Raw genomic sequence first — 22,037 nt, 5'->3', positions numbered from 1 at the left:
TAAAAATCATTTTGAGGGAAGACATCGCACCTGCTGCATCCTTCTCAATTTCCTGTAGAATTAAAAAACGAATACAGTAATCTCGGGTTGATCGATCGAAATGGCTGTCAATTACTTTTGATTGATGTGCTTTTTCCATTTCTAACTGGGCAAGCTTCAAATCAGTGAAAGTCAAGGATGAGTATAATTGGTGCAGCTCATAATTTTGACTGCCTCATAACACCCGCCTTTTCTCCTGAATCCTCGACAATCTATTGGTCAATAGTATATCCTTCAACTGTCACACAAATACTACCTTTTTCCATTGGCCAAAATAAACTTCAATCCAACAAATGCATTACTCTGATTGGTAAGAATGACTATCTCTCATTGATTGAAAGCTACACGGATTGGTCAGGGTGCCCGGGTTGGGCGGTCTTCTGTGTGGGCTCTTCAAGTCTTCACGGAGAGTGAATGTCGTCATGAGCGGTGGGTAGGAATTATAACGTTGATGTTTATATTACTATGTTACTTTTCCTAAACATTTCCTTCCGAGATTTAAGTGAAATATATGTGATGTCCTAGCACGCACATACGTGTTTTAGAAATCAAGTGTAGCACGGCGTTTTCGTTGAATGCTCACTTCCGGAATCAGTCTTCTTTTCCGCAGCGAAGAGTTTATCTGGCTAGTTAGCATTTTAGCATGCTAAGCCAGCAGTTTCCTTCTCCATCGGCGCACTCAGACACTCTCTGCCCGCTGATTCCTCACACACACTCTGGATGTTCATAGAAAGCTGTACACGTTTAGAAGGCTGATTAAAGTCTAGACAAGCGGATTTCCTTAATATTTAATGCAATTTATTCAATGAGCATTGCTCAATGATGTTTAGCTTGTTAGCGTTATCCGCCGCTGGTTTCAGCTTGCAGCTTAATATAAAACTAGTTAGAGTTATACAGAAAACGATCGTTTATTCTGTCCAACCACGAAATTTAGCCGTAAATTTAAATGCACAAACTTGATTATTTGGATTAGCTCTAAACGGTTCCGAACTGTCTTAAATTTCATCATGATTATCTGATTAGCTGGTTATGACCAGGGGCGGGTTTACGATTTCTGAGGCCCCAAGTAACCGACCAACCCGGTGCGCCATTTAGAATATTTTAGCTTATAAATTACATACAATTGATTTGAAATCATAATAAAACATTTCATCCCATCAGATGTTGTAGCCAAATACACTCATAGTGTTTAATGAAATTAAAATCTAGTTAAAGATAATTGCCTGTTTTGCAGTTTTTCCACAATACAGTGATATAAAAGCAATATTTACCTACATATATGTTTACAAAACACTTTAAGTATATGGGGTGTGCAAAACCTACTTCATCACCCAGTAACATTATGGAATTCTGTTGTTTATTAATATTATAACTCAGTTATTTATTGTTGTCCATTTTGTCATTATAATATGATACAGTATTATTATTATTATTACTTTGATGATTTGATGCAATAGTAATATATTCCTGTCTTATTTACTTTAACCTGGAGCTTATATTCTGGCGCTGTAGTGTATTGTTCACCGTGTTACAGCAAAAGGCTGTATTTTTTGTAAGCATTTTAGGCAACATTTGTAACAGTATTGTAGCTGTAAACATACAAGGCACGGCGGGCCCTTGGTATGCTAGAGCAGAAGAGAGAAAAAAAAAGTTGCTTAACAATCTGGAATAATGTTAAACATTGAAACAAGTCACCTCTTGCAGCCTGAAATTGTTTAGAACGTTAAATCTTTGTGACACCTGTGCTTACAATCTAGATGCAGCACAACGAATGAACAGTAGCGGTTTTAACCACCACGCCATTGAGGGGGGCCCTGTAGGAAAGCTCTGCATATATCACTTTAGGGGTGACATGTTGTTCTGGGCATATGCGCGAATACTTTGTTCTCAGAGCGGTTCACGTTAGAAGCCGGTTCACATTAGAACTAGGGATGGGCATATTAGTCGTTTTGTCTACTTGAGTACTCTGACTAATTATTCGAGTACTTGTTGAGTAGTGAAGGGGCAATGAAATGTGCATTACAGTATATATATAATTATATGTCTGACAAACATCTTGGGCTGCTGCATTGTGTCTTGTTCCAGTGTATCGACTATTAATTTGTATAGGCTGTTATAAAATAATCTGTTACAAAATGTACAAATGGTTGCAAAATCTAAATATAATGCATCCTATTTTGTCATTATGTGAGGATTCGCTGCCCAACTCAATGAAAGAATGTGCACAATGCGCATCTGTCTGTTCTTCCTTCAGGCTACCGAAGTAATCTTAGTAAGCATGCACCAGTTTTTGTAGTGACTGTCTGAAGCGTCTATTTTCAAATCACATTTGGCTTAACAGGAGATGCCATAACCATCGTGTTTTTAATATGCGTGTTAAGTTGAAGTTCAGTTTTGAAGATGCTGCCTTCTGTTCCATTTAGCTGTGCTCTGTCTAGCTGTTTGAAACACTTGCAGCCCATTGAGTCCACTGCCACACACGCCTGGTGTGTGTCTCCCCAAGTGTTTGCGCCTGTGGAGAATGCTGCGATGCTCCATGTTGTTGTTTCTGTGATGAATTATGAAGCATTCCATTCAACTTGGAGAGTCAGAATTTACACCTTTCAGCTGGGGAAAGTGCAATGGAATGACAATTTATTTCAGACTTATATCTTGGACTTAAAACTTGGAAACTCTTCAACTCCCATTTTGTTGAGATGCAGGTGTGTTACTTCACGCAAACATTTCGGCACCAAGGGCAGGGAAGTTTACAGTAAATGACAAATGTTTTGCAGAGACCGATGTTGAAAACAAGGTTAATTACACACTCTTTTGATGATCGTAACATAGCATTGCAACGTTGTATATCAGTTTGGTTGCTATGACCTCTCTGAAAATCAATGGACCCCTCAAAATCACAATGTAATCAATCTCAAAATTGAAAATAAGCATTTAGTTGTCAGGTAACTGAATATTGAATTAAGTGAAAAGTCACATCATACTTGATCATCATCGTTACCCTAGTACTCATGCCCATCCCTAGTTAAAATCACATCTATCTGTTTCTTCAGTGTCTCACAATGAATCGGCACATTTTTAGACACTGTGTCAAATTAATAAGAACTTCAGGTTTCAAAAACGCATGTTGAGACACCTGCGTTCTGTTTCATTTGTTGCGCTTCATCTAGATTGTTTTTAGCTTGGGTGTCACAAAGATTTAATGTTATAAACAAGTTCAGGTTGCAAAGATGTGACTGTTACAATGTTTTTTTGAAAACATATATGTAAGTAAATATGCTTTTTATCACTGTATTTTGTAAAAACTGGAAAACAGGCATTACTTTAACTAGATTTTTACTTCATTATGAATTATGAATTCAACATTATGAATGTTCTTGGCTACAATGGCTGATCGGATGAATTTAAAATTATGATTTCAAATCCTTTTGTCATTTTTAAGCAAACATTTTCTAAATGGCACCCCAGGTTGGTCGGTTGCTTAGGGCTTCAGAAATCATAAACCCACCCCTGCAATTGAAACAACGTAGGTGTCTCGACATGCGTTTTTGAAACCTGAAGTTCTTATTAACTTGACACAGTGTCTAAAAATGTGTCATCGTGAGTCACTGAAGAAACATTGAGACGCGGTGCAGCTGTCAAGGATGTTCGTCCAGTGCGTTTACATAGGAAAACAATGAAAAACAGAGCAGATAAACGAAATAACACATTCGGTGTTCACGGCCCCTAACTCATCCATTTGCACATTTCTGGCAGTGAAAAAAGTTCAGACGGCTGGTATACTAGTTATGAGAGCAAATTTTCATAGTGTAAAGTTGCAGAACTGTTGAATTTGATGGCTTAGTGATCACTGTAGTCTAGGTCTCTCTTATGTTGAATTTAGACTTAATAGTACACTTGTAGGCTTAAAATAAAGCCAAAATAATAATAATTTGCTAACTTTGGAAGCCAGTTGGCAGGCAACAAAACATCTAGTGGGATCTGAGATCTTTGTACATGCGTGGTCAGTGGGGGAAATCCTGGGTGTTTACCATAGAGGTTTATATAGTTTAGCAATTACTGGTGGTGTAAAGTGCCTTCTTGGCTACACACATATCTGAAAGTGAATGACATTCATGTTTTTTTTTCCTTCACATTTTGAAATGCTAACAAATATGTATTTTGATTTTGGGTATTCCTGGTTGTCTATGCAAACAGTGATTACAAAGCTGTGGTGCATGAGCATAATAAGGAAGGGCAAAGAATTGCTAAGCACAGAAATACAGTATGTTGCTGAGATCAGTTGATCAAAGAATTCCTGCTGCATCACTCCTCTCTCAAATTGAAATCATAGTTGGGAAGTTCTGATGTTTTCTTTGCATAAATAGATACACCTTCTTCTCACAGATCAAAAGGACAGTATGGCCACCACTGTCACAGTCAGCCCCAGTGAATATCTTCAGCCCTCTACCACCACTTGTCAAGTAAGGTCCCTGTGATCTTTTTAAACAACCATATATGTTTGTTTTAAGGCATATTCTATTTTTAAATTGTATTAATAATCAGCTCTATGGAATATATGATTCTGATTGGTCAATCATGGCATTCTGTAGTCAAAAGATTTGGTATAATGACAACTAAATTGTATAATTGACTGTCCGAGTCAACCTGTTTGCTACAAAGCTGTGCTAGTGTTGTGTCTCTTGTATCAATTCACAGTCTTTAGTCTCACATTATTCCTAATTGTACAAAATCGCAAGTTTACTTTTGTTTTTAGTTAATAAAATAGTTTAAAATTTGTTTTATTTAAATGGAAGCTGTCACAGCTATGTTAAATCAAGTTTGTTGTTGGTAATAGTGTATCCACATTTTCTTAGGATTCACAGCCCTCCCCACTGGCCCTTCTGGCAGCTACCTGCAGTAAGATCGGTCCTCCTGCTGCCCAAGCCCCAGTCACCACACCGCCGGCTCAGCCAACCACACGGCGTCTGCACCCAATCAAGCCCGCCCCTATTGCTCCGGCTCCACCCAAAAACCTTGGGTTCCTCTCAGCAAAAGGGAATCTTATCCAGCTGCCTGCAGGACTTGGTTCTTCAGGGGCCAGTCCCATAGTCTTCACTATACAGAGCCCTTCACGCCCGGCAGGTACATCCACTCCCAACATCCAGTACCAGGTGGTTCCTCAGTTCCAGGGGTCTCAGACCATTCAGATGATGCCTCAGGGAGGACAGATCCAGATCATCCCTGGAACCAACCAGGCCTTTTTCACCTCACCTGTAACAGTTCAGGCTGCCACACCCACCCCACCACCTTTGGCTCCAGCGCCGGTTACGCCGCAGAAGACAGTGGCGATCAAACCATCCTCACTAAAGCGTCGACCGAATAACGCAAATGCTAATGTTGTACGACTTCCTAGTGGACTCACGCTGCCTCTCAACATTACTACGGGTGATATGGGAGGCGCTCATGTTGTCACAGAGACTGCTGCTGCTCCAGTGAAGGGCAAGAGGGGAAGGAAGAGGCAGGTGGCTGTAGCCTCACCCACATCTGCACCTCAACCAGCCTCACCGCCACCAGTGGCTGAGCAGGTGGAGGCATTGTTAATAGAGACCACAGCTGATAATATAATTCAGGTATGTGCAAATTCTGTAGTTCTGCTTTTGGTTTGTAGAACTGCCATGTCTGAAATCGTGTTCTGTCAGAGTGTGGTCTGCATTTGATGAAGGACACTTCTCGGCTGGTAATAATAAAGTACATTCTTTAGGCATGCAGGTGAGTAGTATGAACAGAGCCCTTCTACCAAAGGAGCCTACAAGGTTAGCCACAAAATGCATAATACGGCTGTCCCATAGACATTCTATGGGCGGTACAATGGCGAGGAGGCCATTGTGCTGAATAAACTGCTTTTGTGAGGAAACAGCTCATCACTTAATAAATGGGCCGCTTGTCTGCTAATCTTCAACATGTTTTACACTAAACAATCCTTTTGGAATGAACTATGTGTGGGGTTTACTACCCGAAAAAATGCTGTTTTATAAGAGAAAACACAGATAATTTTGCGACAGGTAGGTGTCAGTTTACGGCTCTCCCAATTCATTTGAATGGTATCCGCAAACTGCTCTCTCCTCTGGTAAAATGCGGAGGTTGATATGTTATCTCTGGTTTGAATGCATTCTTGATGTACTTCATCCGAGAATGTGGGCTTTGTCCCATGACCTGAATATTTGCCGTAATTAAAACTGATTTATCAGTTTTACCAATTAATCTGTGCTGATAGTGGGTTTTTGGGACTATCTGTTATCAGCAAAAATCTATGGTGATAGTTGCTATGGTGATATTCTCCCACGAAAACAAGGCTTGGAAAACCAGGAAACCGCAAATTTTTTACATGAGAAACGGATGTATCATGTATTTAAAAAAAAAAAATACACATTAATTTGCTTACATTGAATTTTCACTGCAGAAAAATCTTGGACATATTTTTAATGAGATCCACCCATTATTGTGTAACGTGTATGTTCATTATAATATCTTTTCCTAGGCAGGGAATAATCTCCTGATTGTGCAAAGTCCAGGGGGGAGTCAGCCTGCTGTGGTGCAGCAGGTGCAGTTGGTTCAGCAGAAATCAGATCAACAGGTTGTTCATATCCCCCCGCAGGCTTTAAAAGTGGTACAGGCTGCCTCTGCCACACTTCCCCCTGTACCACAGAGACAGACAGTCACCCCCAGTGTGCAAGTTACACCCCCAGAACCCACACAGGTAATTTATTAATTATATTTTCATACTGTCAAATAATCTAAAATATGTTTTAGCCTCTCTACAGTTAAATACAAGTTTAAACGTGAATCAAGGAATCGAATATCTGATGTACTTCTATGTACTGAAGACATATTGATATTAAAGTTAGACATGTGTATTGCATGCTCTGCCAGGTGCTGATTAAAACAGCCTCAGGTGAATGGCAGGCTGTACAGCTACAGGAGACCATGGTGACTACACCGACCTCATCAGCCAGCATCCCCACATCAGCAGTGGTCTCTAAAAAGGCCCAAACAGGGACACGGAAAGAAAGGACTCTCCCTAAGATTGCCCCGGCTAGAGAGGGTCTGATAACTCTGAATGCAGCCCAGCTAGCGTCTGCTGCTCAGGCTGTTCAGACCATCAGTATTAATGGTGTGCAGGTGCAGGGTGTTCCAGTAACTATCACCAACGCCGGGGGTGAGTGAGTGTGCTTCACACGTTCAATAATTGCCATTCTGTCTGTGTATATACAGTGAACCTGATACTCTTAATAAATCTGATTATGAGTGTGTTCTAGTAATATAAGATTGTCAGAGCAGTGGCCTATTGAATAGCATCCATGTTCTGACATGTTGAGCTTGATGCTCATGTGGACGGTGTGAGTTCAAGTCTGGCGTGTAACATTTCTCGTTTCCCCTTATTTATTCTATCATCTCCATTCTATGGCTTAAAAATGAAGTAACTGAATGGCTGTGTGTGTGATGTTTGTGTGTTTATGGATATTTTTTGTTTTAGGCCAGCAGCATCTCACTGTGCAGACTGTTCCAGGTGGGGGTCTACAGCTGGGCAGTACCCAAACGCAGACCATGCAGGTGGAGCAAGCACAGACACTCGCATTGGAATTGCAGAGTCAGCCAGGAGAGAAAAAACGGCGCATGGCCTGCACCTGCCCGAACTGCAAAGATGCAGAAAAGAGGTAGGAAGTTTTAAAGGCATAGTTCACCCAAAAATGAAAATAATCTTATAATTTACTCACCCCCATGACATCCGAGATGTGTATGACTTTTTGCCTTCTCCAGAACACAAATTAAGATTTTTAGAAGAATATCTCTGCTCTGTAGGTCCATACAATGCAAGTGAATGGTGGTCTGAACTCAGAATGTCCAAATATCACGTAAAGGCATCATACAAGTAATCCATACAACTCCAGTGGTTTAATCAGTGTTTTCTGAAGTGATCCAAATGCTTATAACTCCTTTTTCACTGGACATCTTGCCATTGCAGTCTCTATGCACAATCATGATTTTAAGCTCGGTTACACTTCCTAGTGCTTGATGCATGCGCAGAGCGCTAGATGGCATTATAGAGCATTTCCAGAACCCAAACAAAAGAATTAGAAGGGTCGGGATGTATTTCCGTATCCTTTCAACAAAGTCTCTTTTTCAAGATAAGTCAGTCCACTCTGCGGCTATTTTTGGAATGTTAATTCGGCCAGTTTTGTCTGCTATTATTTTATGAAAACAAGTGGCATGAAAGTGCAGCTCCTATGTACTTGAATAGGGAAAGATGGAAATCTCTGAAAAGGTTGGCCAAGATTACGATAAAAGAACATGTGAAAAATAAGAAGTAAAATCTGTCAACACTGTGTGGCAGAGTGAGCAAGAGATGGACACAGTGGTTTTGGAGTCAGGCTTTGGAGAGATATTCATTTAAAATAATAAACAACAGAAAAGGGGAAATAAAGTGTCCAATGGGGAAAGTGTCCAAAAAAAGAGTTGTAAGTTCTTCATGGTGGAAAGTGATATGTGAAGGAAGATAGTGAAGACAGGGGAAGGTCCAGGTGATAGTAGGAGGTGTCCCGGCGGCTGCAACGGGCTCCCTTCACTCGAGCGTCCCTGGGCTTCCCTGGGTGTCAGCACTTGAGTGGAATAGCAGCCCAGCATTCTGGATAGTCAACCGTGACACGTGCTCCAATTCATAGTGTCGCATCTAACTTGCGCCGTGGTTCCAGGTGCGGGTCCGGCAACACATCTAACTTCCTCCCCACTCTGTTCCTGGACCTCTGAAGACGCTAGCAGGTAGAGAGGTGCGCTCAGAGTTTAAAGGCAATGGTGATGAAGCTCTTCATTGGGTTCAGGTGAGCCCCATCACAAGTCGCCAAATGGGAGAAAGTCACCATCGGGCAACGATGATCCACAGGAGGGGGATGTCGTTCCATTACAATTGGTATAATAAATTGCGTCTTTATTAATGATTACGCTAAAAAACACAATTGTACCATCTTTGTATAGCTAATGTGTGTTTATGTGTGTTCTCGAGTTGATTGACAGGCAATTTCTGTAAAAGGTGATTGGCTATTTTACCTGCAAGCGGGACTTTCTTTCTACATCCGTTGACCGCTGGGAGTTCCAATTTTTTCACATTCATTTTAATAGAAGTGGCCCATCACTGCTAAATAGTCTCTGTTTTGACAAACTGGAAATGTTCATGGAACAGTGACTTCACTTGACTTCACCAACGATCAGTCCTTGAAAGTTTACAGTTGAAGTCAGAAGTTTACATACAACTTAGTCAAATACATTTAAACTCAGTTTTTCACTATTCCTGAAATGTAATCGTAGAAATCATTCCCTGTCTTAAATCAGTTAGGATCACTACTTTATTTTAAAGGGGTCATATAATGCCATTTTTGTACAAGTTAATATGAATCTTTAGGGTCTAAATGAAAACTTTGTAATGTACTTTTATTAAAAATTCTCATTAGTATTTTAAGAAAACACTAATTTTACCTGCTCAAAAACAGCTCTGTTTTCATCATGCCGTTTCAGAGCATATGACTTTAAATGATAATGAGCTTTGGTCACCCCGCCCCTCCGTTCTGGAGGTATTCTCCGTATAACTGTTTTTTTGACATTACTTCTTAATCAGTAACATACAAGTAAACCATGTGTAACTTAGTGTTACCATGTTAACTGTAACACCTGCGTACACAGTTTTTAATAACACAATAACCATAATGTGTTGTTCATTATAAACGTGGGATTATGAATTATATTGAGAACGTTGTAACGTTATGGAAAACATGCCGTAATGTACCCTGAGTGTAAACATTAGCCACATTCATTGTGAAGCGTGCAAGCGATTTGCAAAGATTAATATAAAGGTTAATAAAACGTTACACTTACTTCTTCTGGAGGTGCAGAGGGAATATAAATAATTGGTACCGAATCTTTTTTCAGCAGCTTCTTAGCAAAACCAGCTTTATACTGACACTCGTTTTTAAAGCAGTCTGGTGAAAAATGATTCGCGCACACATGAACGCATTGACGTTGCTCGTGGGGAATATTCCCATCGTAAACAAAACTCAGCCACTGCGTCTTCAGCGGTTCAGATTTAGGAACATCAAAATGACTGCTGTGTTCGTTATTACACTGAAGAACAGAACACCACAATCGCTTAGGTGCCATTCTGCTCCAGTGTATCAACATTGATGACGGACTATGATTGACAGCTCGCTCACGAGCGAGGGCGGGTCTGTGTTCAAACACTGCTGTCAATCAACAATCCTGGGAGGGGCGTCCGACCGTGTGACGTCACACGGTCGAACAGCTCGATTTGAGGCAGGGGAAAATATGTAAGGAGATTAAAACAAAAACACTGGATGGATTTTTATCATAATAGGATGGTTGTGTACAGGCACAGCCAACACACATTTCAGTACAATCAACTTGAAAAAGTGCATGTACCATTATATGACCCCTTTAAGAATATGAAATGTCTGAATAATAGTAGAGAGAATTATTATTTCAGCTTTTATTTCTTTCATCACATTCCCAGTGGGTCAGAATTTTACATAAACTTTGTTAGTATTTGGTAGCATTGCTTGGGTCAAACATTTTGTGTAGCCTTCCACAAGCTTCTTGCAATAAGTTGCTGGAATTTTGTCCCATTCCTCCAGACAGAACTAGTCTAACTGAAACAGGTTTGTAGGACTCCTTGCTCGCACATACTTTTTCAGTTCTGCCCACAAATGTTCTATCGGATTGAGGTCAGGGCTTTGTGATGGCCACTCTAATACCTTGATGTTGTTGTCCTTAAGCCATTTTGCCACAACTTTCTTTGGAGGTATGCTTGGTGTCATTTTCCGTTTGGAAGACCCATTTGCGGCCAAGCTTTAACTTCTTGGCTGATGTCTTGAGATGTTGCTTCAATATATTCACATAATTTCCTTCCTCATGATGCCATCTATTTTGAGAAGTGCATCAGTCACTCCTGCAGCAAAGCACCCCCACAACATGATGCTGCCACCCCTGAGCTTCACGGTTGGGATGGTAATATTCGGCTTGCAAGCCTCACCCTTTTTCCTCCAAACAACGATGGTCATTATGGCCAAACTGTTAAATTTTGTTTTATCAGACCAGAGGACATTTCTTAAATTTTGTTGTCAAGATTTCTAGTGAAAAAGTAATAACATTTTGGTCTGTTCTCACTCAAAACCAATTGGATCGCTTCAGAAGACATGGATTAAACCACTTCAGTCTGTATGGATTACCTTTATGCTGCCTTCATGTGCTTTTTGGAGCTTCAGAGTTCTGGTCACCATTCACTTGCATTGTATGGACCTAAAGTGCTGAGATATTCTTCTAAAAATTTTCATTTTTGGGTGAACTATTCCTTTGTCACACACCCAACAAAAAATCAGTTTCAAATGCACTTTCGTAGTGAAGACTAAATCCAGGTATGCTTAAACAAGATTACAAAAGATGACAGATAAAGGTTGATCTATTACTTTGACTAATGATGCAAAGTCTTCATGTTGACATCATGAAAACAATGTTGAAAGCTGTTGTGACATGGTTTTTGTGTGTTGCAGGCCAGGAGAGGTGGGGAAAAGAAAACACATCTGCCACATAGCAGGCTGTGAGAAAACCTTCCGAAAGACATCCCTCCTGCGGGCACATGTCCGGCTGCACACTGGTGAGAGACCGTTTGTGTGCAGCTGGGTCTTCTGCGGAAAACGATTCACACGCAGTGATGAACTGCAACGACATGCCAGGACACACACAGGTACAGAACAAACAAATATACGGTGGCACAAAGACTTAAAGGGCACCTATTATGGCATTTAAAATGTTCCTAATATTGTTTTGGGAGTCTCCAACAACAGTTTTACATGCATGCAATGACAAAAACCACTTTTGTTGTCTTATAATATGCATTTATGTTTACCTGATTTGCTCACCAACTCCCAAATGATTCGTTCAACGACTCATTTTTCCAAACCCCTCCTTTGCGTGACGCTAATCTGCGGTGATTGGTCAGATGACCCAGTCAGTTGTGATTGGTATAATCTGTGCAGAGATTGTCAGAAACGGAACGGCCATCACCGCTTTGTAGTAAAAAAATCAAAATCAGAGAAGGAATTTGAGTTGATTTATGTTAGCGATCATAGCCCAAAGTTCAGTGGTAAACACCCAATCAGTTATTGTTTGCGTTAGCCCAACGCATAAACATATTGGTAAAGCACTGCATTACTACAAGTTATTGCTCTATTCTTTATGACAACTCCAATAACATCGACAAACATTTCACATATTTCAAAAAAATTGACATTGGAGACCTAGAAGCTGCGCTGAGCGTAACTTACACAACTCACACAAATACTTATTAAGCATGCTAAAAAACACATAAAAGCTACAATTATTAATAATACTTACAGGTTGTGATTCGGAGGTGGAAGCTAATCCAAATAAACTTGGTACTGAATCTTCCTTCAGTATCACCTGGCTCGCGAATCCACACTTGAAAGCATTCATGTTCGTAACGCAATCGTCATTAAAATGACGCGAACACAGCACAAGGTTCGGGCTGTACTTGTGTGGTATAGTTGTAAATATAAACTCTAGTCACTGATTCTTCACATGCTCGTCCCTGGGCAGTGAAAAAATTTTCGCTTTTGATATGCACAGCGTCTTGTTGTCGACATGATGTTTTCAAGTTTTCCCTGGTGTCTGCGATGCAATGAGTGGGCGCGGCCAATTTCAGAATTTTTCGTCTTGACGTTTCAACGAAAAGGAAAATGACTCGTTCGAAAAACGATTCATTACATTGACTCAGAGTCGACTCCTACTTTTGAGAGACAATAACTTTTTTTACGGTGAACTTTCATATATAAAACTTTGCAGGATGTTTTTGTTCACTTAAATCTATGTTACACACTACATGAAAGGTAATTTTCAAAATTCCATAATAGGTGCCCTTTAAGTAACATTTAAAGTCCGATCTTTTCTCAGAACTAACTTCACTTTTCTGAATGTAACCACAGGTGTTGTTCATCACCTTAATTAACACTTGTGTGTGTTTGTATCTGTTTTCAGGAGACAAACGCTTTGAGTGCAATAAGTGTCAGAAACGTTTCATGCGGAGTGACCACCTCACAAAGCATTACAAAACACACATCAACACAAAGGCCCTGTGAACAGCTCCTTTTACATGGTTTCAAGAACTTTGGGTGGAAAATGCTCTTCCCAGGGGTTTGAAAGTAGGGAGAAAACAAAAAGGTCTACCCCCTTTCATGTGTACGATATTCCCCTGGAAAGTCACCTGTTAATACCAGCTGTTTCAGACTACACTCCTGCTGTCCCCTTTTTTAACTTATCCTCATTGTCAGAGGAGGGCTGGCCAGCTGCACAAGTGTGGCCCTTACCTGAGATGCAAAGAACACATGGATACCAGTTTTGTCTGGTTGATTTCTCCATACGCAGTGGAAAGGAAGTCTATCTCCGTTTGAACTATAGCATCAACAAACACTCCAGCCAAAAAAGATTCTTTCCCCTCTCATTTCCAATTTTTCACATGTATGTTTTTGGTTATTTTAGCTATCATGCCCCCTCAGTGTTTCCTGGCTATTATTGTGTAAATGTTTGTTTTCATACATACAAACATACATTTTAACATACTTTGGCAAATTTGTATTCAAAAGTAACTCCGTGGACAAACTCTTTAAACCATTTGAAGTAATTTAAGTTGTTGAATTACTTTTATGGCTGATTTATACTTTTAAACAGAAACTTGAAAATTATTAAACTTGATTCCTATAACCATGGTTGATTGGATTTTAATATTAGTGGAGGTTAAGATTTTTGTTTAGGCTTTTGCGTACTTCTCCTTGGTTTGACAATTGCGTTGTGTACAGAGGTGGTAAGGTAAATATCATGGGACTTGCTACAGGTGTAAGGGTGGTAACCTCCTTTTTATCACATTTGAAATAAGGAATAATTTATAATTGAAAACATGGCTGTTTGTTAAGATTGCTTAAGTATCCATGCAAAAATGTAGATAAACCAGAACTCATGTTTGTTTTCTGAATTCATGAAATGGGAAAACAGTTCTGTGGTGATATCGGTCTGATCGATTCTGGTTGTGAATATATAAACGTTTTTATTTCAACTTATGTGCAGTTAAACCCGCTACAAACTAATGGTTTGTGAAATAAAGTCATTCCATTTAAGGTAAACTAAGTTTTTGCCCAAGCTCTCTAAAAGAGGCCTTAATAGGAAGAAAAAAAAATGTCTGTGCTCCTGTATGTTTGTATAGTATCTAAATTCATACTGTTGTATTTGGGCATAAAATGTAGGATAATTGTTACACAAATGTGTATTGGCTTGTGCTGCCGATCATGAACGATGTGGACTGTGTACAGTGTAAATGAGAAGGAAAAAAGCATTGTATAGTTTCATTCCTATAATGTGCAAGACTAATAGATTACCCTTTTTATTGACTAAAAGGTGCCTTAGTCTGCAGCACCCTGTATTTAAAGAGATTTGTCTGTATTTGTAGAACTGCTTTATTTTTGGTCTAACTTATTAAGTGTTAAGGAATTTCAATTTATGTGCACTGACCAAATTCAGGGGTTTCACTGAGTGGATAAGTTAATTATTTGGTTTATATACCTTTTGATTTGACTGATTTAAGAGTCCTTTTATCTTGTTATATCCCACCTGTAAGGAGCCCTGTCTTTGAACATTGGTAGGTAACCCTGTGTTGTATAACTTGTATTAAGGAGCTTAGACCAGAGAACTTGCTATCTTTTTCTACAGTCAGACCACCTCTCCACCTCACCTAATAAAGCATAACACAACATGTTCCGAGTTTCTCTGTGTTTTGAAGGTGAACATGATAGCTATATTTAAAGTGATAGTTAACCCACAATTAAATCTGTCATAATTGTCTCACCATGATAGTTAACGTATAAATAAAGAATCTGTCAGTTATCTCACCTTCATGGCATTATAAACCTCTATACCTTACTTGGAACACAAAAGATGTTTAGCAAAATGGCCACTGCTCTTTTACTAACAATGAAAGCAAGTGGAGACTACGGCTTTCAAACTCTGAAAAGTACCATACAAGTAGTCCATTTAGCAATAGCCTTGCATGATAAACATCACTTTGTGTGAGATGATAAAAGTTTAAGTCATCATTCACTAAAAACTTTACCTCTTGTCTTTGAATATGATCTCACAGATCATATTCAAACCTGATGCCTCACCAGACATTGTACACAGTTAAGTTCAACTGCAAATAATGGGACAGATGTTAAAGTTTTCAGTGAATAATGACTTACAACTTTTTTTTCCTCACACAAAGAGATTGCTTTAGAAGACTTTGAAGTCATATGGACTACTTGAGAGGCCAAGTCCCCATCCACTTTTGTGGTAAGGAAAAGAGAAGCTTTGATATTCTGCTAAATTTATAATTTTAGGTTCCACGGATGAAAATCAAAAGGATTTGCAGCAATATGATGATGAGATTATTATTATTTTTAGTTAACGATTCCTAAATTGTACGACGTTGCCAGGGGACTTTTATTTTAAATAGGACTTTCGCAGTCGTCATGATCCCTCACAGTGAGTCGCTTCACAGTCTGTGCTGATTAAACAATGCATGGAGAATAAAAACATTCAAGGACAGAGCCTTGTCAAATGTATTACTACAAAAGTATTAGCAGAAACGTGCGGACTCGTCATCTTTATGTCAGAGTTTAATACTAATCTTAACTATTATAAGGTCAAAAAAACATCTACTTTATACATCATATTATCAGACTAACCTTTGCAGAAATAAATGTTTTGTCGATACGTTTGAAAATAAATAATTTAAGTTTATACCTAGGGAAATTGTGTATAAAGTTACAGAAAATGAACGTACACATTGTTAAAAGATGTAATCAGGAAATGGCAATGCAATATGAAATTGGCTGTGTCTCAAAACGTGTCTACCAAGACAGCATGTTTAGGCATTAGTCCTGTCAACGCTTTATTTTAAAGCCTAACCATCACATTCTTGTACAAATCAGGATCAGAAATTAACTATGAATTGGCTCCGAAAGACAAAAATGCCTCCGATATTTAAAAATTGAATAAACATGTAACCATATATATTTTATTAACTCTGTTTAGTGAGAGGGTTGCCTCTGCAGACACAGCAGTTAACTGTAGCTGTTAGATATTTGTATTTACTGTCATGTGACATTAGAATAGTTGAATAGAAAATATTTCTAATAGAATAGAAAAGTTGATTTGGATGGAAAATATGACAGTAAACACACACTATATATATATATATATATATATATATATATATATATATATATATATATATATATATATACAGTAAATTCCCTCACAAACGTAAAAAGTTCCCATGAAAATTAGTTCTAGGGGTAAATGTTAAATTTTTATAATAATAAAAATATTGGTACTGACACTAATACAGATTTTTTCAAACCTGTCTGCCCTCAGACTGTATTTCATCACTCAGATGTCAGAGCAATGGACTGAAATACAGGTGTGTTTGGACCATCTGAGCTAATATCAGTGCTCTGTCACACTAATGTAGATAATCAATTTCATGTGTGTCATAATGGCACCATCAGTTCCTGTCTTAACTAGCTGCTATTGAGATCATTTTCACATGCAGTTGTTGCAATAATTAGCGCCTGTTACATAAGGGTGCCCAGGTGTAATACATTATATGATATTCATTTTGGAGGAAAATATTGGAATATGTGTTTGAACAAAAAGTTTGTACACCTCTGTTATTTAAAGTCAACATAAAATCAAAATCAACCCTATTTACTTACAACCATATTTTATTAATAGATGTTTCTGGTCATATTTTGCACAATTAGAGCACATTATTACAACGAAAAAGTTTGTTTTGCTAATCTTTCATTTAAATGTAATTATTTGTTCCACCTCTGAAATGACTTTTGACTGCATTTTTTCTACTAGCTCCAGTCTGGTATTCTGGTACCCACTATTTACAGTCCAATCAATTCTGATTTATAAAATCAAGTTCCTACCTACATTTTTCTTGTCAATTTTCTTGATTCTCTCAGAAATACATCAGATTATGGAAGTAACATGAGTTGCGAATTCTTTATTTGTGTTGAAGTACTATTTTGGTTTCAGTACAAGTTAAGGTCAATCAAATGCATTTGTGGCATATTGTTGATAACCACAAAAATTAATTTCTACTTGTACATCCTTTTCTTTAAGAAAGCAAAAATCTGGTTTATAGTGAGGCACATACAGTATAATGGAAGTGAATGGAGCCAATCCATAAAAGTTAAAATACTCACTTTTTCAAAATTATAGCCTTAAAACGTAAACAAAATTTGCGTAAACATGATTTTATTGTGATAAAATCACTTCATAACATTTTCTGTCTAAAGTAACATCCAATTTTACAACTTCATTGTGTAACGCCGTAAACACTCAAATGACCATAAACAACTTTACAGATCAGATTATAAACAAGTTTTAACAGAACAATTAATGTAAGTGCTTTTAGAAAATTATAAGCTTCACGTTTCTGCTTTAACACCCTCAAAAATAATGGCCCTGTTCACTTCCATTGTAAGTGCTTCACTGTAACCCAAATATTTGCTTATTATCTTTTTCACAATCCTTGTCTTATTCCCCACAGTTTGAGCAATATTGTGTCCTCCCTTCTGATTGGCCGGGGCTTCAGGGCTGAAGCTACCCTGCTGTTGGCTCTCCACTTTAGTGGAGATTTGGTTCTGGTTTCCGAGCTCCAGGCCCCTGACATATACCTGGACATCTTAGCTAATGGATGTAGTGTATTAGCCTGGTTGGTCCATTTTGGTGCAGATTTGGTCTTACAAAGGTATATTTACTTAAGAATTCGAGGTCCTGTTGTGCTTCCTGTGGTGGTTATTTTCTCCGTCACTTATCTAGCTTTCTCCCTCACTGCTTACATCCAAGAAAGCATTTACTTTTGTGTATCAGAGCCTCTGTATGTAGTCTGTCTAGCCTTGATGGTAACCAGGGCAGTTCTGGTTTGGGTCTACCTGCTTGGTTATACCTTTCCCTTTCACAGAACTCAAAGGGACCTCCTTTCCTGTAAAGGTTCCTATACTTATGGCTGAATCCCTTGGTGAGGCGAGGCAAACATGGAGAGCTGGAGAGGACATGCAACGTCTTCCAGCTGCCCCATCGGCTATGTACTAAAGCAGTCACTTTCCAGTTCCACCAGAGCTGGCAGAAATGTCTGAATCGAAGTGATCTGGAGAGATCAGAGAGACAGGACAGACTTTGGCCCAGCCAAAAAAGATATCTGAATGTGGAAAACAACCGGATGTCAGGCTTCTGCAAGTGTTGCAAAAGGCATTTGTTTTACGCTACTACCTATTAGGTGTGTTGAAGTTAGTGGCAAGTATGCTAGCCTTCGAAGAACCCCTACTTCTCAGCGCATTAGTGGGTAACATGGAGACTGTGGGTGCACCACTGAGCCAGGGTGTGTGGTGTGCTGTCGGACTCTTTGCCAGTACCTTTCTAACAGCCCTCCTGAAGAACATCTTTGTTTATTAAGTTTCAAAGGTTGCACTGGAGACTCGGGCTGCTGTGATATCCATCATCTACAGCAAATTTGTTAACGTCAGTGTGTCTGCTCTGGCACGCTTCAACATGGGTGAGGTGGTCAAATTCATGAGCACAGACACAGGACATCTGGTGAACTTCTTCAACAGCTTCCATGAAGTTTGGAGTCTTCCCTTCAAGTTTGTTCTTGCACTTTACCTAATTTACCTTCAAGTGAATGTCGACTTTTTGGGCAGGGTGGTCGTGGCTCTGCTGCTTGTGCCTTTGAATAAAATCATTGCATTCAGAATTCTTGAAAACAACAAAAATATTCTGGTTCACAAGGATGCAAGAGTGAAGGTGGGACTTCTCCATCTGTAATTTCAATGATCTGTAAAATAAAATTGGTCCCATTATTAAGGGTGCACTCAGTTATTTTCTCCCCATTAAAAAAACTTTACTCCTAAAGAAATTAATTGTAATTATGGCCACTAAAATGAAATGAGAACTCTAGACATACCAGTAACCTTATAAAAGCTGTTTTATTCTACATGGGGCAGGGTCCCCCTCATGGGGGCTGCCATTTTAGAATCACATGACCAGCTGAATACTACACGCTTAATCTCAGTAACCATCTTGTTATTAGAAAGATTTACTCTTGGATTAAACTAATAATGGCTGATTGTGAATACTGAATTTATACAACAGCATCTAACTGAAAAATATTGATTTTGAATGATGCTGAATCCACACCACTAGATGTCACTGTAAGTCCAAGATGACATGATCAAAAAGCTACTGAGTGCACCTATAATATTCTTTTTTTATGTTAAAATACTTTCTCCTATATGCCAGCTGAATGTGCAGAACTAAAAGTAAACCATTCGTAGATTCACTTCTCTGAAATAGTTTGACTTAGTGGCTCTCTGGCCTGAGCAACAAACATTACTTTGTTTGTTTAAAAGCATCATATTGGCTCAACCAGTGCCGTGAATTTGAGGTGAGCTATCTGTTTGAACAGTTTCAGATGTGGGGAGTCTTTCAGCAATAATAAACACATATGATGCTCTTTTGCCTGAATACATAGATCCTGTTTGGAATTTGCATTTTAAAGTATTATAATTGGGAGTAACACTTCTCTTAGAAGATTGCTGAGGTCCGGAAACAAGAGCTACATCATCTGACAGTTCTGATATACCTGGATGCTGTGTGTGTGTGTACACCTGGGCTCATTTCTATCCTCACCTTCATCACATATGTCCTATTGGGAAACAATCTCACCGCTGCAAAGGTGTGCATGCCCCTTTAAATGGTGCAAACAGCCCTGCCAGTACCTCTGTGCTTAAGTGTCTCAATATCTCAGGAATTTAAAATTGCCAAATACTGTTATAAACACTTCCTCCAAGGGATAACTGCCCTACATGTATTGTTTGTTTTGCAGATGTTTAGTACATTGGCTCTTGTGGTGAGGCTTTTTCTAACCCTTAATGCCTTACCCTGGGTGTGTAACAGGACACTGGAGGCTAAGGTGTCTTTGGACCGCATTCAGCGCTTCCTCACACTTCAGTATCCAGGACCAATCCAGACTTAAAGGGATAGTTCACCCAAAAATTAAAATTCTCTCATCATTTACTCATCCACATGCCATCCCAGATGTGTTTGACTTCCTTTCTTTATCAGAACACAAACAAAGATTTTTAGAAGAATATATCAGCTCTGTAGGTCCATACAATGCAAGTGAATGGTGACAAGACCTATGTAGCTCCACAAATTCTAAACGTTATCCATCCCTCATGATATCTTAGATGTGTATGACTTACTTTCTTCTGCTGAACTCAACTTAAGATTTTTGGAAGAATTTCTCAGCTGTGTGGGTCCATACAATGCAAGTGAATGGGTGGTAAACTTTTGAAGATCCAAAAATCAGAATCCAGTGGTTAAATCAATATCTTCAGAAGTGTTTTGATAGGTGTGGGTAATATTTAAGTCCTTTTTACTATAAATTCTACACACTGTGCTCAATCTCCACTTTAATGTTCACTTTCACCTTCTTCTTCTTGTGTTTTTGGTGATTTACATTCTTTATGCATACCACCCCCTACTGGGCAGAGAGAAGAATTTCAATTTACTTAATATATTGATCTGTTTCTCACACACACCTATCATATCACTTCTGAAGATATGGTTTAAATCACTGGAGTCATATAAATTACTTTTATGATGCATTTATTTCCTTTTTGGAGTGTCTACATTTTAGCACCCATTGACTTTGCATTGTGTGGATCTACAGAGCTGAAATAGACTTCTAAAAATCAAAATTTGTGTTCTGCAGAGTAAAGAAAGTCATGCATATCTGGGATGGCATAAGGATGAGTAAATAATGAGAGAATGTTTGGGTGAACTGTCCCTTTAATATAATACTTAACTATTTGAGTTTTACACCTGATAACTGCTATTTTCATTTGCTAAATGAGCAATGTTTTTTAAGGGACTGTCTGAAGTCCTGTCTCTGGTAAAAGCTGTGCCTAAAGACAGCAAGAACAACAGCAATGCATGGTATTAATGCTGAATGACCACACCATTTGTGGCAGTCACATATTATAGTACACCTGAATCATGTAAACAAATCATCATTCTTAGATGGGATAAGCAGAGAGGATGTGAAGGCCAATGAGTTGGAGCCAGTGGTGGAGGTAAAGATGTTTGGGGAGGAACAGAAGCAAATGGTAAAATATTACTGGGCTGTCTACTGCTCCTGTTTGAATTTTTGGAACTATCCCTTTTAGAAATTGTATATTTGTAGGAAATTTTATTAAAATCCCTTGTGCAAGAAGTTTAAGGAAGTGCTAAAATCTACCTTGGCATTTCTCTTTTCTGTCAGGACTGGTAGGTCTGTCTTTGTCTTATGCCCTGCCGATCACGCATCTGCTGTCAGGGCTGCTTTTCAGCTTTGCACAGACAGAGATGCAGCTGGAGAGTATAGAGCATACCGAGGAGATCTCCACCAACATCCCACTGAAAACACTGATCCAGGACCAGTTGTGTTTTGTAATGTTTTTGGAAACCAGGGGTTCCCAACCTTTACATTTACATTTATTCATTTGTCAGATGCTTTTATCAAAAGCGATTTTTAAAAGAGGACTCATCATAAGCGATTCATCTTGAGGAGATAGCAGTACAAAAAGTTCTGCATTAAAACGTTTCACTTGCATCAGAATCGTAATATCCAAGACAGATTAGAATGCAGCAAGTATATATATATATATATATATAAACTCACGTCCTCTTACTTTCAACTGCTTTTATTTTCAGCAAACTTAAGCTGTGTAAATATTTGTATGAACATAAAAAGATTCAACAACTAAGACATTAAAATCCAGGCTCTTCGCTGGCCA

The 22,037-nt window shown here is 38.8% G+C and overlaps 2 protein-coding genes across 3 annotated transcripts; both read left to right on the top strand.

Moving 5' to 3' along the window:
• The first annotated feature begins 413 nt into the window (after positions 1 to 413).
• On the top strand, positions 414 to 14,936 carry sp2 (sp2 transcription factor). Of its 2 annotated transcripts, none has more exons than XM_052111925.1 (8): positions 414 to 468; positions 4,423 to 4,499; positions 4,893 to 5,648; positions 6,557 to 6,775; positions 6,949 to 7,234; positions 7,553 to 7,733; positions 11,631 to 11,824; positions 13,135 to 14,936. In XM_052111925.1, exons 1-8 carry the CDS (start codon positions 462 to 464, stop codon positions 13,233 to 13,235), a joined length of 1,821 nt encoding a protein of 606 aa, XP_051967885.1. In that variant the 5' UTR covers positions 414 to 461; the 3' UTR covers positions 13,236 to 14,936. The 2 variants fall into 2 exon arrangements, with proteins under 2 accessions (XP_051967885.1, XP_051967884.1); XM_052111924.1 differs by lacking the exon at positions 414 to 468 and adding an exon at positions 2,476 to 2,741.
• Positions 13,641 to 20,233, top strand: abcc10 (ATP-binding cassette, sub-family C (CFTR/MRP), member 10). The gene is given in 6 exon segments (XM_052111442.1): positions 13,641 to 13,672; positions 17,750 to 17,914; positions 18,193 to 18,418; positions 18,421 to 19,002; positions 19,730 to 19,933; positions 20,084 to 20,233. Coding segments are annotated over 6 exon segments (1,359 nt in total).
• Positions 20,234 to 22,037: the final 1,804 nt, after the last annotated feature.

Source organism: Xyrauchen texanus, chromosome 39 (genome assembly GCF_025860055.1).
Source record: "Xyrauchen texanus isolate HMW12.3.18 chromosome 39, RBS_HiC_50CHRs, whole genome shotgun sequence".
Lineage (NCBI taxonomy): Eukaryota > Metazoa > Chordata > Actinopteri > Cypriniformes > Catostomidae > Xyrauchen > Xyrauchen texanus.
Note: the sequence above shows the minus strand (reverse complement) of the source record. Positions and strands in the feature narration are given on the sequence as shown.

Bases quoted from the DNA above. Each gene is read 5' to 3' on its own strand.
- sp2 (XM_052111925.1), top strand. The intron at 4,500-4,892 runs GTAAGGTCCCTG...ACATTTTCTTAG, and splicing joins CCTCTACCACCACTTGTCAA to GATTCACAGCCCTCCCCACT. The intron at 7,235-7,552 runs GTGAGTGAGTGT...TTTTTGTTTTAG, and splicing joins AACTATCACCAACGCCGGGG to GCCAGCAGCATCTCACTGTG.